We start from the raw sequence: 16007 nt of genomic DNA on the forward strand, positions 1-16007 counted from the left end.
TCAACATATGTTGATGATTTCATTCCTGTGCTATTTGTACCTACCCTGGTAGGTTGACTGATAACCTGATGTCACGCCCTGACCTTAGAGATCCTTTTTATGTCTCTATTTGGTTTGGTCAGGGTGTGATTTGGGGTGGGTATTCTATGTTCTTTAGTTCTATTATTTGTATATCTATGTTTTGGCCGGGTAGGGTTCTCAATCAGGGACAGCTGTCTATCGTTGTCTCTGATTGAGAACCATACTTAGGTAGCCCTTTTTCCGACCTGTCTTTGTGGGAGGTTAACTTTGTTTGTGGCACATAGCCCTTTAGCTTCACGGTTGTTTTGGATTGTTTATTGTTTTTGTCGGCGTCCTAATAAATATAGGATAAAGGAATATGTACGCTGACGACGCTGCACCTTGGTCTACTTCTGTTGACGGCCATGACACCTGAACCAGGTTGCAGGCACTGGTTACAGTTTGTTACAGTCAAGTTCTTTCTTGAGTGGGCAGCTTGCTGAAAGCCAGTCAATATTTAAATCACCAGAAAATATACTTCTCTGTTGATATCACATACATTATCAAGCATTTCACACATATTATCCAGATACTGACTGTTAGCACTTGGTGGTTTATAACAGCTTCCCACAAGAATGGGCTTTACGTGAGGCAGATGAACCTGTAGCGRTTTTACTTCAATAAGATTTAACATGACATCCTCTAAGCTTTACAGGAATGAGGTTCTGAATATAGACCGCAACACCACCCCCGTTGGCATTTCTGTATTTTCGGTAGATGTTATAGCCAGGTATTGCCATCACTGTATCATCAAAGGTATTATCTAAGTGAGTTTCAGAGACAGTCAGAATATAGATGTCATCTGTTACAAGAAAGTTATTGACTATTTCTAGCACTTTTCTGGGTTGCTTAATTGTTTTTAATGCTTTACTGGGAAGCTTATCAGAAGTAGACTTGCTCATGTTATTTATATTGGTGCTGATAGTACATGGTGAGCTGCACACAGTGGACTTCCTACTAGGGCAAACAGCCTCAGTGCTAACATTATAACTCTGGTTCATAGGCACATGAGTACCGCATACAATAGCTGTAAGATAAACAGGTATTCGGTGCAATTAGGGGCACATAAATTAAGTTACTTACATTGTGTCTGCCAACGGCCCTCAGATAACGTACATTTGATGCAGCACTGTGACAACTCATTGTCACAATGGTAGGGATTAACTGAGCTGATCTTGGGTCATTGAGAAGTCATTGTCTTAAACTTAAATCTTCCTCACAAAAATATCAGACACACAACACACATTAGGGTCCAATGGAGGGGCAACAGGATGCAAGACGGTGCTGTAGGGTCTCAGAGCGGCGCAGGTTCACTAACTCTGTCTCCTGCCACTCTGTCAGACCGCTTTGATGCTCACTTGTACACCTCTTCACCCTGCGGGCTGAGACAGAGAGGGATCACACACACACACACACCGCATCCTTCTATATGCAACTCAGCACTTCCACAGCCAGTGTTAGTTACCACAACCAGTGTTAGTTACCACAGCCAGTGTTAGTTACCACAACCACAAAATCACAACTTCAGGACTTGTCTCAGTGCTGATTGTTGATATTTGGCTACCTGCCAAACTCTCGGTTTTTACTTTTAATAACAGTCACCAGACGCAGGCCTCTGTATCGTCCATAGAATTCCGAAGCATACAGCGGGAAGCCGGGCTTTCTCCTATAGAGCTCAATTTCTATGGAATGGTCTGCCTATCCATTTGAGAGACACAGACTCGGTCTGGACCTTTAAGTCTTTACTGAAGACTCATCTCTTCAGTAGGTCCTATGATTGAGTGTAGTCAGACCCAGGAGTGCCAAGGTGAACGGCAAGGCACTGGAGCAAGGAACCGCCCTTGCTGTCCCTGCCTGGCCAGCTCCCCTCTCTCCACTGTGATTCTCTGACTCTATTACGGGGGCTGAGTCACTGGCTTACTAGTGCTCTTCCATTCCGTCCCTAGGAGGGATGCGTCTCTTGAGTGGGTTGAGTCACTGACGTGATCTTCCTGTCCGGTTTTGCACTCCCTTGGGCTTGTGCGGTCTCAGTGGGCTATACTCAGCCTTGTCTCAGGGTAGTACGTTGGTGGTCTGTTGATATCCCTCTAATGGTGTGGGGGCTGTGCTTTAGCAAAGTGGGTGGGGTTGTATCCTGCCTGGTTGGATGGGGCCACAGTGTCGAATGGGGCCACAGTGTCCCCAGACCTCCCCCTGTCTCAGCCTCCAGTATCTACGCTACAATAGTCTATGTGCTGAGGGGCTAGAGTTATGGTTGGTGTAATTCTCCTGTCTTATATGGAGTCCTATTGAACCTTATCTGCGGCTATGGAACCCTGACCTGTTCACCGGACGTGCTACCTTGTCCTCGACTTTCTCTCTCTCTCTACCGCACCTGTTGTCTTGACCTCTGAATGTTTGGCTATGAAAAGCCAACTAACATTTACTCCTGAGATAATGACCTGTTGCACTGACCTACTGACCTACAACCACTGTGATTATTATTTCACCCGGCTGGTCATCTATGAACAGTTGAACATCTTGAAGAACGATCTGGCCTTAATAGCCATGTACTCTTATAATCTCCACCCGGCATAGCCAGAAGGACTGGCCACCCTCCAGAGCCTGGTTCCCCTCTAGGTTTCTTCCTAGGTTCCTGCCTTTCTAGGGAGTTTTTCCTAGCCACCGTGCTTCTTCATCTGCATTGCTTGCTGTTTGTGGTTTATGCTTGGTTTCTGTAAAGCACTTTGTGACATCTGCTGATGTAAAACGGGCTTTATAAATACATTTGATATGTCTCACCGAGCATTGCTGCTTAGTCACTTTTCTGTATAGACCATATTGTTCCCCATTATAAGAAATATGAACAATATATACTTGTCTATCTGCTGCCCCCTAGTGGTCTATCTTCAGAGATACAAATTCAAAGCTGTCACAATTATGAATATCAAAGAACATAAATTGAGACATATTTTCACACCCAGAGTGCCTGACTACTTACCAATAGCCAGCATCAGTTCACGGACTTGATTCCCTGACTTGGCCGAGGTCTCCATAAAAAGCAAGCCTCTGTCAACGGCAAGACTGTGCCCTTCCTATGAAATGAATAGAGAGGATCAAGTACTAATCAAATATGAGTGGTACATTGCACCGCTGTCATGTGGTGACCAATGTGAAAGTACAGTACAATGTGTGTATGTGTGTGTGGTGGGGGAAAGGATGTTTATGTCAGTTTGATCATCATATAGGAGTACCGTTAATATCCACATGGGACATACTCTATGTATGACTGAGTCTCCCTACAGTCTGGGTGAATGTGTTTGTTTGCTGTAACATGTACAGTGTATGTGGTGTGTTATAGGGGTTGGTGCAAGTGTGATTATGCATGAGTGTGTATTTGTGTGTGTTGTTTGTATACGGTGAGTACAGTACCTGTAATGTCACCTGGCGCAGCTCTGAAAGATCCCCCTTGTTTCCTACTAGTACCATCACGGTGGAAGCCGGGATATAGTGCTTCTCCAGCTCCCGAAGCCACACCTGGGCCCTTATGAAGCTCTCCTAAACACACACACTGTGAGTGACAGAAGTATTGGGACAGTGACACATTTTTTGTTGTTTTGGCTCTGTCCTGCAGCACTTACACTACCGGTCAAAAGTTTTAGAACACCTACTCATTCAAAGGTTTTTCTTTATTTTTACTATTTCCTACATTGTAGAATAATTGTGAAGACATCAAAACGATTAAATACCACATATGGAATCATGTAGTAACCAACAAATATATTTTATATTTGAGATTCTTCAAATAGCCACCCTTTGCCTTGATGACAGCTTTGCAAACTCTTGGCATTCTCTCAACCAGCTTCCCCTGAAATGCTTTTCCACCAGTCTTGAAGAAGTTCCCACATATGCTGAGCACTTGTTGACTGCTTTTCCTTCACTCTGCGGTCCACCTCAACCCAAACCATCTCAATTTGGTTGAGGTCGGGGGATTGTGGTCATCTGACGCAGCACTACATCACTTTCCTTTTTGGTAAAATAGCCTTTACACAGCCTGGAAGTGTGTTGGGTCATTGACCTGTTGAAAAACAAATGATATTCCCACTAAGCCCAAACCAGATGGAATGGCGTATCGCTGCAGAATGTTGTGGTAGCCATGCTGGTTAAGTGTCCCTTGAACTCTAAATAAATCACAAACAGTGTCACCAGCAAAGCACCCCCACACCATAACACCTCCTCCTCCATGCTTTACGGTGGGAAATACACATGCAGAGATCATCCGTTCACCCACACCGCGTCTCACAAAGACACAGCGGTTGAAACCAAAAATCTCAAATTTGGACTCCAGACCAAAGGCACATTTCCATCGGTCTAATGTCCATTGCTTGTGTTTCATGGACCAAGCAAGTCTCTTCATCTTATTGGTGTCCTTTAGTAGTGGTTTCTTTGCAGCAATTCAACCATGAAGGCCTGATTCACACAGTCTCATCTGAACAGTTGATGTTGAGATGTGTCTGTTACTTGAACTCTGTGAAGTATTTATTTGGGCTGCAATTTCTGAGGCTGGTAACTCTAATTAACTTATCCTCTGCAGCAGAGGTAACTCTGGGTCTTCCATTCCTGTGGCGGTCCTCATGAGAGCTAGTTTCATCATAGTGCTTGATGGTTTTTGCGACTACACTTGAATAAACGTTAAAAGTTCTTGACATTTGCTCTATTGACTGACCTTCATGTCTTAAAGTAATGATGGACTGTCGTTTCTCTTTGCTTATTTGAGCTGTAATTGCCATAATATGGACTTGGTATTTTACCAAATAGGGCTATCTTCTGTATACCCCCCTACCTTGTCACAACACAACTGATTTGCTCAAACTTATTAAGAAGGAAAGAAATTCCATAAATTAACTTTTAACAAGGCACACCTGTTAATTGAAATGCATTCCAGGGGATTACCTCATGAAGCTGGTTGAGAGAATGCCAAGAGTGCAAAACTGTCATCAAGGGAAAGGGTGGCTATTTGAAGAATCTCAAATATAAAATATATTTTGATTTGTTTAACACTTTTTTTCATTACTACATGATTCCATATGTGTTATTTCATAGTTTTGATGTCTTCCCTTGTATTCTACAATGTAGAAAATAGTAAAAATAAAGAAAAACCCTTGAATGAGTAGGCGTTCTTAAACTTTTGACCAGTAGTGTATATGATGACTATGAGGTACAGACTGTCAGCTTTAATCTGAGGGTATTTTCATCCATATCGGGTGAACAGTTTCAGAATTACAGCACTTTCTGTACAATGTCCCCCTATTTTAGGAGACCAAAAGTATTGGGACAAATTCAGTTATGTGTATTAAAGTAGTCAAAAGTTTAGTATTTGGTCCCATATTTCTAGATGCATTAGATGTTAGATGCAATAGCTATTTGTTTTGGTTGTAKTTCAGATTCTTTTGTGCCCAATATAAATAATGTATTGTGTAATTTTGGAGTCACTTTTAGTGTAAATATAAATAGAATATGTTTCGAAACACTTCTCCATTAAATGTGGATGCTACCATGGTTACGGATAGTTCTACATTTATCGTGACTAATGATGAGTGAGAAAGTCACAGTTTGTGTTCGTGTGTTTGCATTTGTGTGTTAGCTTTACTCGTTTGCTGATATCGTACACCACCAGTGCTGCATGGGCTCCTCTGTAGTACAGCGGGGTGACACTGTGGTACTTCTCCTGTCCCGCCGTGTCCCAGATCTCAAAGTGAAATGTGACATCACTCAGACACACCACCTGGGTGAAGTAGGCACCTGGGGGGGGGACAGAATATACTGTGACACCAGGTAGAATGAAGACATACAGTAACCTACCCTAACAGGCAACATTCTTCAACTAGAGGTTAAGCACAATGACATACTACAATGTTACTCAAACTTTAATCCACATCCCTAATACGAAGTTAGAGTGGCCGCTTTGGCAACCTTATGAAATAAATATATTTTTTAAATATATTTTTTTATTTCACCTTTATTTAACCAGGTAGGCTAGTTGAGAACTCATTCTCATTTACAACTGCGACCTGGCCAAGGTAAAGCAAAGCAGTTCGACACATACAACAACACAGTTACACATGGAGTAAACAAACATACAATCAATAATACAGTACAAAAATCTATATACAGCATGTGCAAATGAGGTAGGATAAGAGAGGTAAGGCAATAAATAGGCCGTGGTGGCGAAGTAATTACAATATAGCAATTAAACACTGGAATGGTAGAATGTGCAGAAGATGAATGTGCAAGTTGAGATACTGGGGTATAAAGGAGCAAGATAAATAGATAAATAAATACAGTATGGGGATGAGGTAGACTGGATGGGCTATTTACAGATAAGCTATGTACAGGTGCAGTGATCTGTGAGCTGCTCTGACAGCTGGTGCTTAAAGCTAGTGAAGGAGGTAAGAGTCTCAGCTTCAGAGATTTTGCAGTTCGTTCCAGTATTGGCAGCAGAGAACTGGAAGGAGAGGCAGCCAAAGGAAGAATTGGCTTTGGGGGTGACCAGTGAGATATACCTGCTGGAGCGCGTGCTACGGGTGGGTGCTGCTATGATGACCAGTGAGCTGAGATAAGGCGGGGCTTTACCTAGCAGAGACTGTAGATGACCTGGAGCCAGTGGGTTTGGCGACAAGTATGAAGCGAGGGCCAGCCAACGAGATCATACAGGTCGCAGTGGTGGGGCTTGTTGACAAAACGGATGGCACTGTGTAAGACTGCATCTAATTTGTGTTGGAGGCTATTTTGTAAATGACATTGCCGAAGTCAAGGTTCGGTAGGATGGTCAATTTTACGAGGGTATGTTTGGCAGCATGAGTGAAGGATGCTTTGTTGCGAAATAGGAAGCCGATTCTAGATTTAATTTTGGATTGGAGATGTTTAATGTGAGTCTGGAAGGAGAGTTTAAAGTGTAACCAGACACCTAGGTATTTGTAGTTGTCCACATATTCTAAGTCAGAACTGTTCAGTGTAGTGATGCTGGATGGGCGGCAGGTGCGGGCAGCGATCGGTTGAAGTGCATGCATTTAGTTTGACTTGTATTTAAGAGCAGTTGGAGGCCAGGAAGGAGAGTTGTATGGCATTGAAGCTCATCTGGAGGTTAGTTAACACAGTGTCCAATGAGGGCCAGAGGTATACAGAATGGTGTCGTCTGCGTAGAGGTGGATCAAAGAATCACCAGCAGCGAGAGCGACATCATTGATGTATACAGAGAAGAGAGTCAGCCCGAGAATTGAACCCTGTGGCACCCCCATAGGAGACTGCCAGAGGTCAGGACAACAGGCCCTCTGATTTCACTAACTGAACTCTATCGGAGAAGTAGTTGGTGAACCCAAGCGAGGCAATCATTTGAGAAACCAAGGCTGTTGAGTCTGCCAATAAGAATGTTGTGATTGACAGAGTCGAAAGCCTTAGCCAGGTCAATGAATACGGCTGCCACAGTAATGTCTCTTATCGATGGCGGTTATGATATCGTTTAGGACCTTGAGCGTAGCTGAGGTGCACCCATGACCAGTTCTGAAACCAGATTGCATAGCGGAGACCGGTACGGTGAGATTCGAAATGGTCGGTAATCTGTTTGTTAACTTGGCTTTCAAAGACCTTAGAAAGGCAGGGTAGAATAGATATAGGTCTGTTGTAACGGCTCTCGTCGAAATTAGTGAACCAAAGTGCAGCGTGGAAAGTGTTCATTATATTTATTTTCAAAAAACACTCAAACAAAATAACCAAAGTGAAAACGAAAGCGCACAGTTCTGTAAGGCAAATAAACTATACAAAAAACAAGATCCCACAAAACCCAAACGGAAAATTACAACTTATATATGATCCTCAATCGGAGACAACGATAGACAGCTGCCTCTGATTGGGAACCACACTCGGCCAAAACAAAGAAATAGAAAACATAGATTTTCCCACCCGAGTCACACCCTGACCTAACCAAACATAGAGAATAATAGGGATCTCTAAGGTCAGGGCGTGACATCTGTAGCAGTTTGGGTCTAGAGTGTATCCCCCTTTGAAGAAGGGGATGACCGCGTCAGCTTTCCAATCTATGGGAATCTCAGACGATACGAAAGAGAGGTTGAACAGGCTAGTAATAGGGGTTGCAATAATTTCGGCAGATCATTTTAGAAAGAGAGGGTCCAGATTGTCTAGCCCGGCTGATTTGTAGGGGTCCAGATTTTGCAGCTCTTTCAGAACATCAGCTATCTGGATTTGGGTGACAGAGAAGTGGGGTAGATTTGGGCGAGTTGCTGTGGGGAGCGCAGGGCTGTTGACCGGGGTAGGGGTAGCCAGGTGGAAAGCATGGACAGCCGTAGAAAAATGCTGATTGAAATTCTCAATTATTGTGGATTTATCGGTAGAGACAGTGTTTCCTATCCTCAGTGCAGTGGGCAGCTGGGAGGAGGTGCTCTTATTTTCCATGGACTTTACAGTGTCCCAGAACTTTTTTGAGTTTGTACTACAGGATGCAAATTTCTGTTTGAAAAAGCTAGCCTTAGCTTTCCTAACTGCCTGTGTATATTGGTCCTAATCTGAAAAGTGTAATATCGCAGGGGCTATTCGATGCTAATGCAGAAAGCTACAGGATGTTTTTGTGCTGATCAAGGGCAGACAGGTCTGGAGTGAACCAAGGGCTATATCTATTCCTAGTTTTAAAAAAATTGATGGAGCATGCTTATTTAAGATGTGAGGAATGCAAAGAATAACCAGGCATCCTCTACTGACGGGATGAGGTCAATGCCTTTCCAGGATAGCCGGGCCAGGTCAATTAGAAAGGCCTGTTCGCAGAAGTGTTTTAGGGAGCGTTTGACAGTGATGAGGGGTGGTCGTTTGACCGCAGACCAATTACGGATGCAAGCAATGAGGCAGGGATCGCTGAGATCTTGATTGAAAACAGCAGAGGTGTATTTGGAGGGCAGGATGATATCTATGAGGGTGCCCGTGTTTACGGATTTGGGGTTGGTTGTACCTGGTAGGTTCATTGATAATTTGTGTGAGATTGAGGGCATCATGCTTAGATTGTAGGATGGCTGGGGTGTTAAGCATGTCCCAGTTTAGGTCACCTAGCAGCACGAGCTCAGAAGATAGATGGGGGGCAATCAATTCACATATGGTGTCCAGGGCACAGCTGGGGGCAGAGGGTGGTCTATAGCAAGCGGCAACGGTGAGAGACTTGTTTCGGGTTTTTGGAGGTTTTCCTAAGCCAGGATTCAGACACGGCTAAGACATCCGGGTTGGCAGAATGTGCTAAAGCAGTGAATAAAGCAAACTTAGGGAGTAGGCTTCTAATGTTAACCTGCATGAAACCAAGGCTTTTACGATTACAGAAGTCAACAAATGAGAGTGCCTGGGGAATGGGAGTGGAGCTAGGCGCTGCAGGGCCTGGATTAACCTCTACATCACCAAAGGAACAGAGGAGGAGTAGGATAAGGGTACGGCTAAAGGCTATAAGAACTGGCCGTCTAGCATGTTCGGAACAGAGAGTAAAGGGAGCAGGTTTCTGGGCACGATAGCATAGATTCAAGGCATAATGTACAGACAAAGGTATGGTAGGAAGAGAGTACATTGGAGGTAAACCTAGGCATTGAGTAATGAWGAGAGAGATATAGTCTCTAGAGACGTTTAAACCAGGTGATGTCATCGCATATGTGGGAGGTGGAACAACATGATTGGTTAAGGCATATTGAGCAGGAGCTCTACCGTGAAATAAGACAGTAATCACTAACCAGGACAGTAATGGACAAGGCATATTGATATTAGGGAGAGGCATACGTAGCCAAGTGATCGTATGGGTCCAGTGATTGGTGGGCTGGCTGGGGACACGGCGATTCAGACAGTTAGCAGGCCGGGGCTAGCAAGCTAGCAGTTAGCAGCGCGGGGCTAGCAAGCTAGCATAAGGGCCTTAGAGAGACGTCGCGATGGGGGAAAAGTCTGTTTTTGCCTCCTCGTGCGGTGACGTTGTCATGCTCTGACCTTAGATATCTCTGTTTTCTTTATATTTTGGTTAGGTCAGGGTGTGACGAGGGTGGATATGCTAGTTTTTGTATTGTCTAGGGTTTTTGTATAGCTTCACGTGTCGTTTTGTTATTTTGGTTAGTTTGTTCAGTGTTCATTCTTATTATAATAAAAAATGTACGCATACCACGCTGCGCCTTGGTCCGATTCATACGACATACGTGACAGAAGAACCCACCACAAAAGGACCAAGCAGCGTGTTAATGAGGAGCGGACATCCTGGGCCAGGGAGAAAGATGAGTGGAGGACATCCTGGACCTGGGAGGAGGTAATGGCAGGGGACAAGATCATGCCATGGAAGCAGTTGGAGATAGCGCAGGAGGAACGGCGATGATACGAGGGGACACGGTTAGCACGGAAGCCCGAGAGGCAGCCCCAATAATTTTTTTGGGGGGGAAACACGAGGAGATTGGCTGAGTCAGGTTGGAGACCTGCGCCAACTCCTCGTGCTTACCGTGTGGAGTGTGTGACTGGTCAGACACCGTGTTACGCAGTGATGCGCACGGTGTCTCCAGTTCGCATTCATAGCCCGGTGCGCTCTATTCCAGCTCCTCGCATTTGCCGGACTAGAATGGGCATCCAGCCAGGATGGATGGTGCCGGCTCAGCGCTCCTGGTCTCCAGTACACCTCCTTGGATCAGGATATCCTGCGCCGGCTCTGCGTACAGTGTCTTCGGTGAGTCTGCACAGCCCAGTGCGTCCTGTGCTAGCGCCCCGCACTTGCCGGGCTCAAGTGAGCATCCAGCCAGGACGCATTGTGCCGGCACCACACATCAGATCTCCAGGGCGCCTCCACAATCCAGTACGTCCTGAGCCTCCTCTCTGCACTCGCCCTGAGATGCATGTCATCAGCCCGGTACCACCAGTTCCGGCACCACGCATCAGGCCTCCAGTGCGCTTCCACAGTCCAGTACGGCCTGTACCTCTTCCCCGTACTTGTCCTGAGGTGCGTGTCCTCAGCCCGGTACCATCAGTTCCGGCACCACGCATCAGGCTTCCAGTGAGCTTTCACAGTCCAGAGTTTCCGGCGACATTACCCAGTCCAGAGCTTCCGGCAACAGTACCCAGTCCAGAGCTTCCGGCGACAGTACCCAGTCCAGAGCTTCCGGCGACGTTTCACAGTCCAGAGCTTCCGGCGACGTTTCACAGTCCGGAACCTCCAACGACGGGCCACAGTCCGGAACCTCCAACGACGGGCCACAGTCCGGAACCTCCAACGACGGTCGCTAGTCCGGAACCTCCAACGACGGTCCCCAGTCTGGGGTCTCCAGCGACGGTCCCCAGTCCGGGGTCTCCAGCGACGGTCCCCAGTCCGGGGTCTCCAGCGACGGTTCCCAGTCCGGGGCCTCCAGCGACGGTTCCCAGTCCGGGGCCTCCGGTGAGGATCCACAGTCCGGAGCCTCCGGCGATGATCCACGGTCCGGTTCTACAAAGGCGGAGGGATCAGCGTAAGGAGGGGGGGTTACGTCCAGAACCGGAGCCACCACCGAGGGTAGATGCCCACCCGGACCCTCCCCTATAGGTTCAGGTTTGCGGCCGGGAGACCACACCTTTGGGGGGGGGGGGTACTGTCACGCTCTGAACTTAGATATCTGTTTTCTTTATATTTTGGTTAGGTCAGGGTGTGACGAGGGTGGATATGCTAGTTTTGTATTGTCTAGGGGTTTTGTAGGTCTAGGTAATTTGTATGTCTATGGTGGCCTGATATGGTTCCCAATCAGAGGCAGCTGTTTATTGTTGTCTCTGATTGGGGATCATATTTAGGTAGCCATTTTCCCTTTTGTGTTGGTGGGTTCTTGTCTATGTGTAGTTGCCTGTCAGCACTCATTTGTATAGCTTCACGTGTCGTTTTGTTATTTTGGTTAGTTTGTTCAGTGTTCATTCTTATTATAATAAAGAATGTACGCATACCACGCTGCGCCTTGGTCCGATTCATACGACGAACGTGACAGACGTCGATAGACCAGTCATGGAATTAGTAGGGTTCCAAGTAGCAGAGGGGTCCAAGTCCAATTGGCAAAATGGGTATAGTGGTCCAAGTAAGTGGCCGGTGGATCAGCTAACAGTCCAATATGCTATAGATAGCTAGCAGGCCGCGGTTAGCAGAATGGGCCTTCAGGGCACGTCGCGCCTGAGGGGCCTGTTGGGATCCTCGGGCAGATAATGTTCAAATCAAATCAAATCAAAATCAAATGTATTTGTCACATACACATGGTTAGCAGATGTTAATGCAAGTGTAGTGAAATGTTTGTGCTTCTAGGTCCGACCATGCAGTAATATCTAATAAGTAATATAACATAACAATTTCACAACAACTACCTTATACACATAAGTGTAAAGGAATGAATACGAATATGTACATAAAAATATATAAATGAGTGATGGCCGAACGGCATAGGCAAGATGCAGTAGATGGTTTCGAGTACAGTATATACATATGAGATGAGTACTGTAGGGTATGAAAACATATAAAGTGGCATTGTTTAAAGTGGTTAGTGATACATTTATTACATCAAGATGGCAAGATGCAGTAGATGGTATAGCGTACAGTCTATACATATGAGATGAGTAATGTAGGGTATGAAAACTTTATATAATATAAAGTGGGTAGTGATAAATTGATTACATAAATTTTTCCATTATTAAAGTGTCTGGTGTTGAATCAGTATGTTGGCAGCAGCCACTCAATGTTAGTGATGGCTGTTTAACAGTCTGATGGTCTTGAGATAGAAGCTGTTTTTCAGTCTCTCGGTCCCTGCTTTGATGCACCTGTACTGACCTCGCCTTCTGGATGATAGCGGGGTGAACAGGCAGTGACTCGGGTGGTTGTTGTCCTTGATGATCTTTTTGGCCTTCCTGTGACATCGGGTGGTGTAGGTGTCCTGGAGGGCAGGTAGTTTGCCCCCGGTGCTGCGTTGTGCAGACCTCACTACCCTCTGGAGAGCCTTCCGGTTATGGGCGGAGCAGCTGCCATACCAGGTGGTGATACAGCCCGACAGGATGCTCTCGATTGTGCATCTGTAAAAGTTTGTGAGTGTTTTTGGTGACAAGCCGAATTTCTTCAGCCTCCTGAGGTTGAAGAGGCGCTGTCTGTGTTCTTCACCACGCTGTCTGTGTGGGTGGAAAATGTCAGTTTGTCCGTGATGTGTACGCCGAGGAACTTAAAACTCTCCCCCCTCTCCACTACTGTCCCGTCAATGTAGATATGGGGCTGCTCCCTCTGCTGTTTCCTGAAGTCCACGATCATCTCCTTTATTTTGTTGACATTGAGTGTGAGGTTATTTTCCTGACACCACACTCTGAGGGCCCTCACTTCCTCCCTGTAGGCCGTCTCGTCGTTGTTGGTAATCAAGCCTACCACTGTAGTGTCGTCTGCAAACTTGATGATTGAGTTGGAGGCGTGCATGGCCACGCAGTCGTGTGTGAACAGGGAGTACAGGAGAGGGCTGAGAACGCACCCTTGTGTGGACGTGGACCTATTGGGGCGGTAAGCAAATTGGAGTGGGTCTAGGGTGTCAGGTAGGGTGGAGGTGATATGGTCCTTGACTAGTATCTCAAAGCACTTCATGATGACGGAAGTGAGTGCTACAGGGCGGTAGTCATTTAGCTTAGTTACCTTAGCTTTCTTGGGAACAGGAACAATGGTGGCCCTCCTGAAGCATGTGGGGACAGCAGACTGGGATAAGGATTGATTGAATATGTATGTAAACACACCAGCCAGCTGGTCTGCGCATGCTCTGAGGACGCGGCCGGGGATGCCGTCTGGGCCTGCAGCCTTGTGAGGGTTAACACGTTTAAATGTTTTACTCACGTTGGCTACAGTGAATGAGAGCCCGCAGATTTTGGTAGCGGGCCGTGTCAGTGGCACTGTATTGTCCTCAAAGCGAGCAAAAGTTGTTTAGTCTGTCTGGGAGCAAGGCATTGTGATCCGCGACGGGGCTGGTTTTTCATTTGTAGTCCGTGATTGACTGTAGACCCTGCCACATACCTCTCGTGTCTGAGCCGTTGAATTGCGACTCCACTTTGTCTCTGTTCTGACGCTTAGCTTGTTTGATTGCCTTGCGGAGGGAATAGCTGGTATGGAATGTTGGTATTCCAGTCGTGAAGGATCGGCAGGGTTCCGTGTTGAAGCAGTAGAAGGGGTCCGGATATTGTAGCCGAGGAGTGAGCTTCAGGAGTAGCCCAGGAGCCCTAGCCGGGAGATGGGTCTAGCATAGGCTAGCCCCAGTCTAGTTGGTGCTTGCTCCGGGACGGAAACGTTAGCCAGGAGTAGTCAACCCGGGTTGCGGTTAGCTAGCTGCCGTGATCCAGATGAAAGGGTTCAGAGTTTGCGGTAGGAATCCGGGGATATGGAGAGAAAAATAGGTCCGGTATGCTCTGGTTTGAAAAGCGTTGTACGAACTGGCGAGAGCTTTCCGAGCTAAAGGTTAGCTGATGACCGCTAGCAGTGATTAGCTGACTGATAGCTGATAGCTATTGAGTTGAGATATTCCAGTTCGGAGGTAAAAATAAATACTTTAGGAAAAAAAACAGATCCACACCACATTGGGTGAGGCGGGTTGCAGGAGAGTATTTTGTTGAGGTTTAGGAAAAATATAAAAAAGAATGCGAAGAAAAATATATAAAAATATATATACATGGGACGAGACAAGGCAAAGACAAAGACGTCTGACTGCTACGCCATCTTGGATTCAAATCAATAACAACAGAGTAACAAGTGTTCTTGACAAAATATACCAGAGAGACAACTTAGCTTAGGGCTATGAAATAAGATACTACTATATGAAAAAACAAGCTCCTGAAAAACGCTAAAAGTGCACAGCTGCCACGGAAGTGTACACATACCTTTAGCACTAGGAGCATAATGCTGTAATAGCTATGTATATGATACCAATACACTTGTATCCACCCTAATACTACTAATGACACAGTATTATATCACATATATGTGTACTCACAGCCTACGGTGGGTAAAGTGCCTTTGAACTCATCCTTGCTGAAACGTAATGCCAGACTGGACTTCCCCACCCCAGAGCTTCCCAACAGCACCATCTTCACCCGTATTGTCCTGGTGTCTCTTGTTGGAGTTGTTGGCCCAGGGGACCGGGGCCCTGTTGATTCCCTCCTTCGAGTTCTCTTCCCCATCCAGAGAGGAGGGACACCCACAGGATACTCCACGGTTGCTGGTACAGACAAAGCCAGCGGTCATAGAATCCAAATATCTGGTGTTGTAGTTTTAGCTAAAGAACTCACAAGTACACAAGACGGTTAAATTAATAATGTGAAACCAGTAAAAATTTGCAGGATTATGAAGGTTAGTCCTCTAATTTATCTTGTTGTAGGTGAAGATCAAACCAAAGTCCAACGTTGGATCGCAGACCACAATATAACTTACTCGTACACAACTCACACCAGCTTGGCTGTAAAAGGGTAAAGCTAATAGAAATTCTGCTATCTGAAGAAACAGTAAATAAGAGGTCAAGATAAAGACCATACAAGTGCTAAAGCAAAAACAAGACTCATTTCCCCAGAGACAGCGAGCAGCTACAAGAGCAGTCTTTTTACTTTGCTTTTTTACTTTGGTTTCTGCATAGGACACCAAAATAAAGGAATTGAAACTGAATCATGCTTTTCAAAATACCCACAGTCACGTGGGATGATGGACTGGTGTTGAAAGGCATCATACACACATAGCTTGACAATTACATTTATTTCAATGAGAAATACAAAAAACAAGTGTGTCATTTCACTGGCTACTACTTTATTGTTGATTATATTAAAACAACTTTAACACAACCATCATACATGTGCATGTCCTGCAGGCATGGCCTGATTTTTTATATGGTTTGTTATGAAAGGTTTATGTAAAACCTAATAATATCTTGGCCTGAAGGACAATGTTTGGT

The 16007-nt window shown here is 45.6% G+C and overlaps 1 protein-coding gene across 1 annotated transcript; it reads right to left on the reverse strand.

Annotated features, from left to right (window-relative positions):
- Positions 1 to 847: 847 nt before the first annotated feature.
- Positions 848 to 15336, reverse strand: LOC111959823 (ras-related protein Rab-17). The gene is made up of 5 exons (XM_023981627.2): positions 15060 to 15336; positions 5690 to 5841; positions 3472 to 3597; positions 3041 to 3134; positions 848 to 1442 (listed from the first exon to the last, which is right to left on the reverse strand). The coding sequence occupies exons 1-5, from the start codon at positions 15244 to 15246 to the stop codon at positions 1306 to 1308; spliced, it is 696 nt and encodes a 231-aa protein (XP_023837395.1). The 5' UTR covers positions 15247 to 15336; the 3' UTR covers positions 848 to 1305.
- Between the last annotated feature and the right edge of the window lie 671 nt (positions 15337 to 16007).

Source organism: Salvelinus sp. IW2-2015, linkage group LG36 (assembly GCF_002910315.2).
Source record: "Salvelinus sp. IW2-2015 linkage group LG36, ASM291031v2, whole genome shotgun sequence".
NCBI lineage: Eukaryota > Metazoa > Chordata > Actinopteri > Salmoniformes > Salmonidae > Salvelinus > Salvelinus sp. IW2-2015.

Coding starts and splice junctions, on each gene's coding strand:
- LOC111959823 (XM_023981627.2), bottom strand. CDS start 15,246: ATGGGGAAGAGAACTCGAAGGAGGGAATCAACAGGGCCCCGGTCCCCT. Junction 3,598..5,689: donor TGTACGATATCAGCAAACGA/GTAAAGCTAACA, acceptor GTGTGTGTTTAG/GAGAGCTTCATAAGGGCCCA. Junction 3,135..3,471: donor TGCGCCAGGTGACATTACAG/GTACTGTACTCA, acceptor TTCATTTCATAG/GAAGGGCACAGTCTTGCCGT.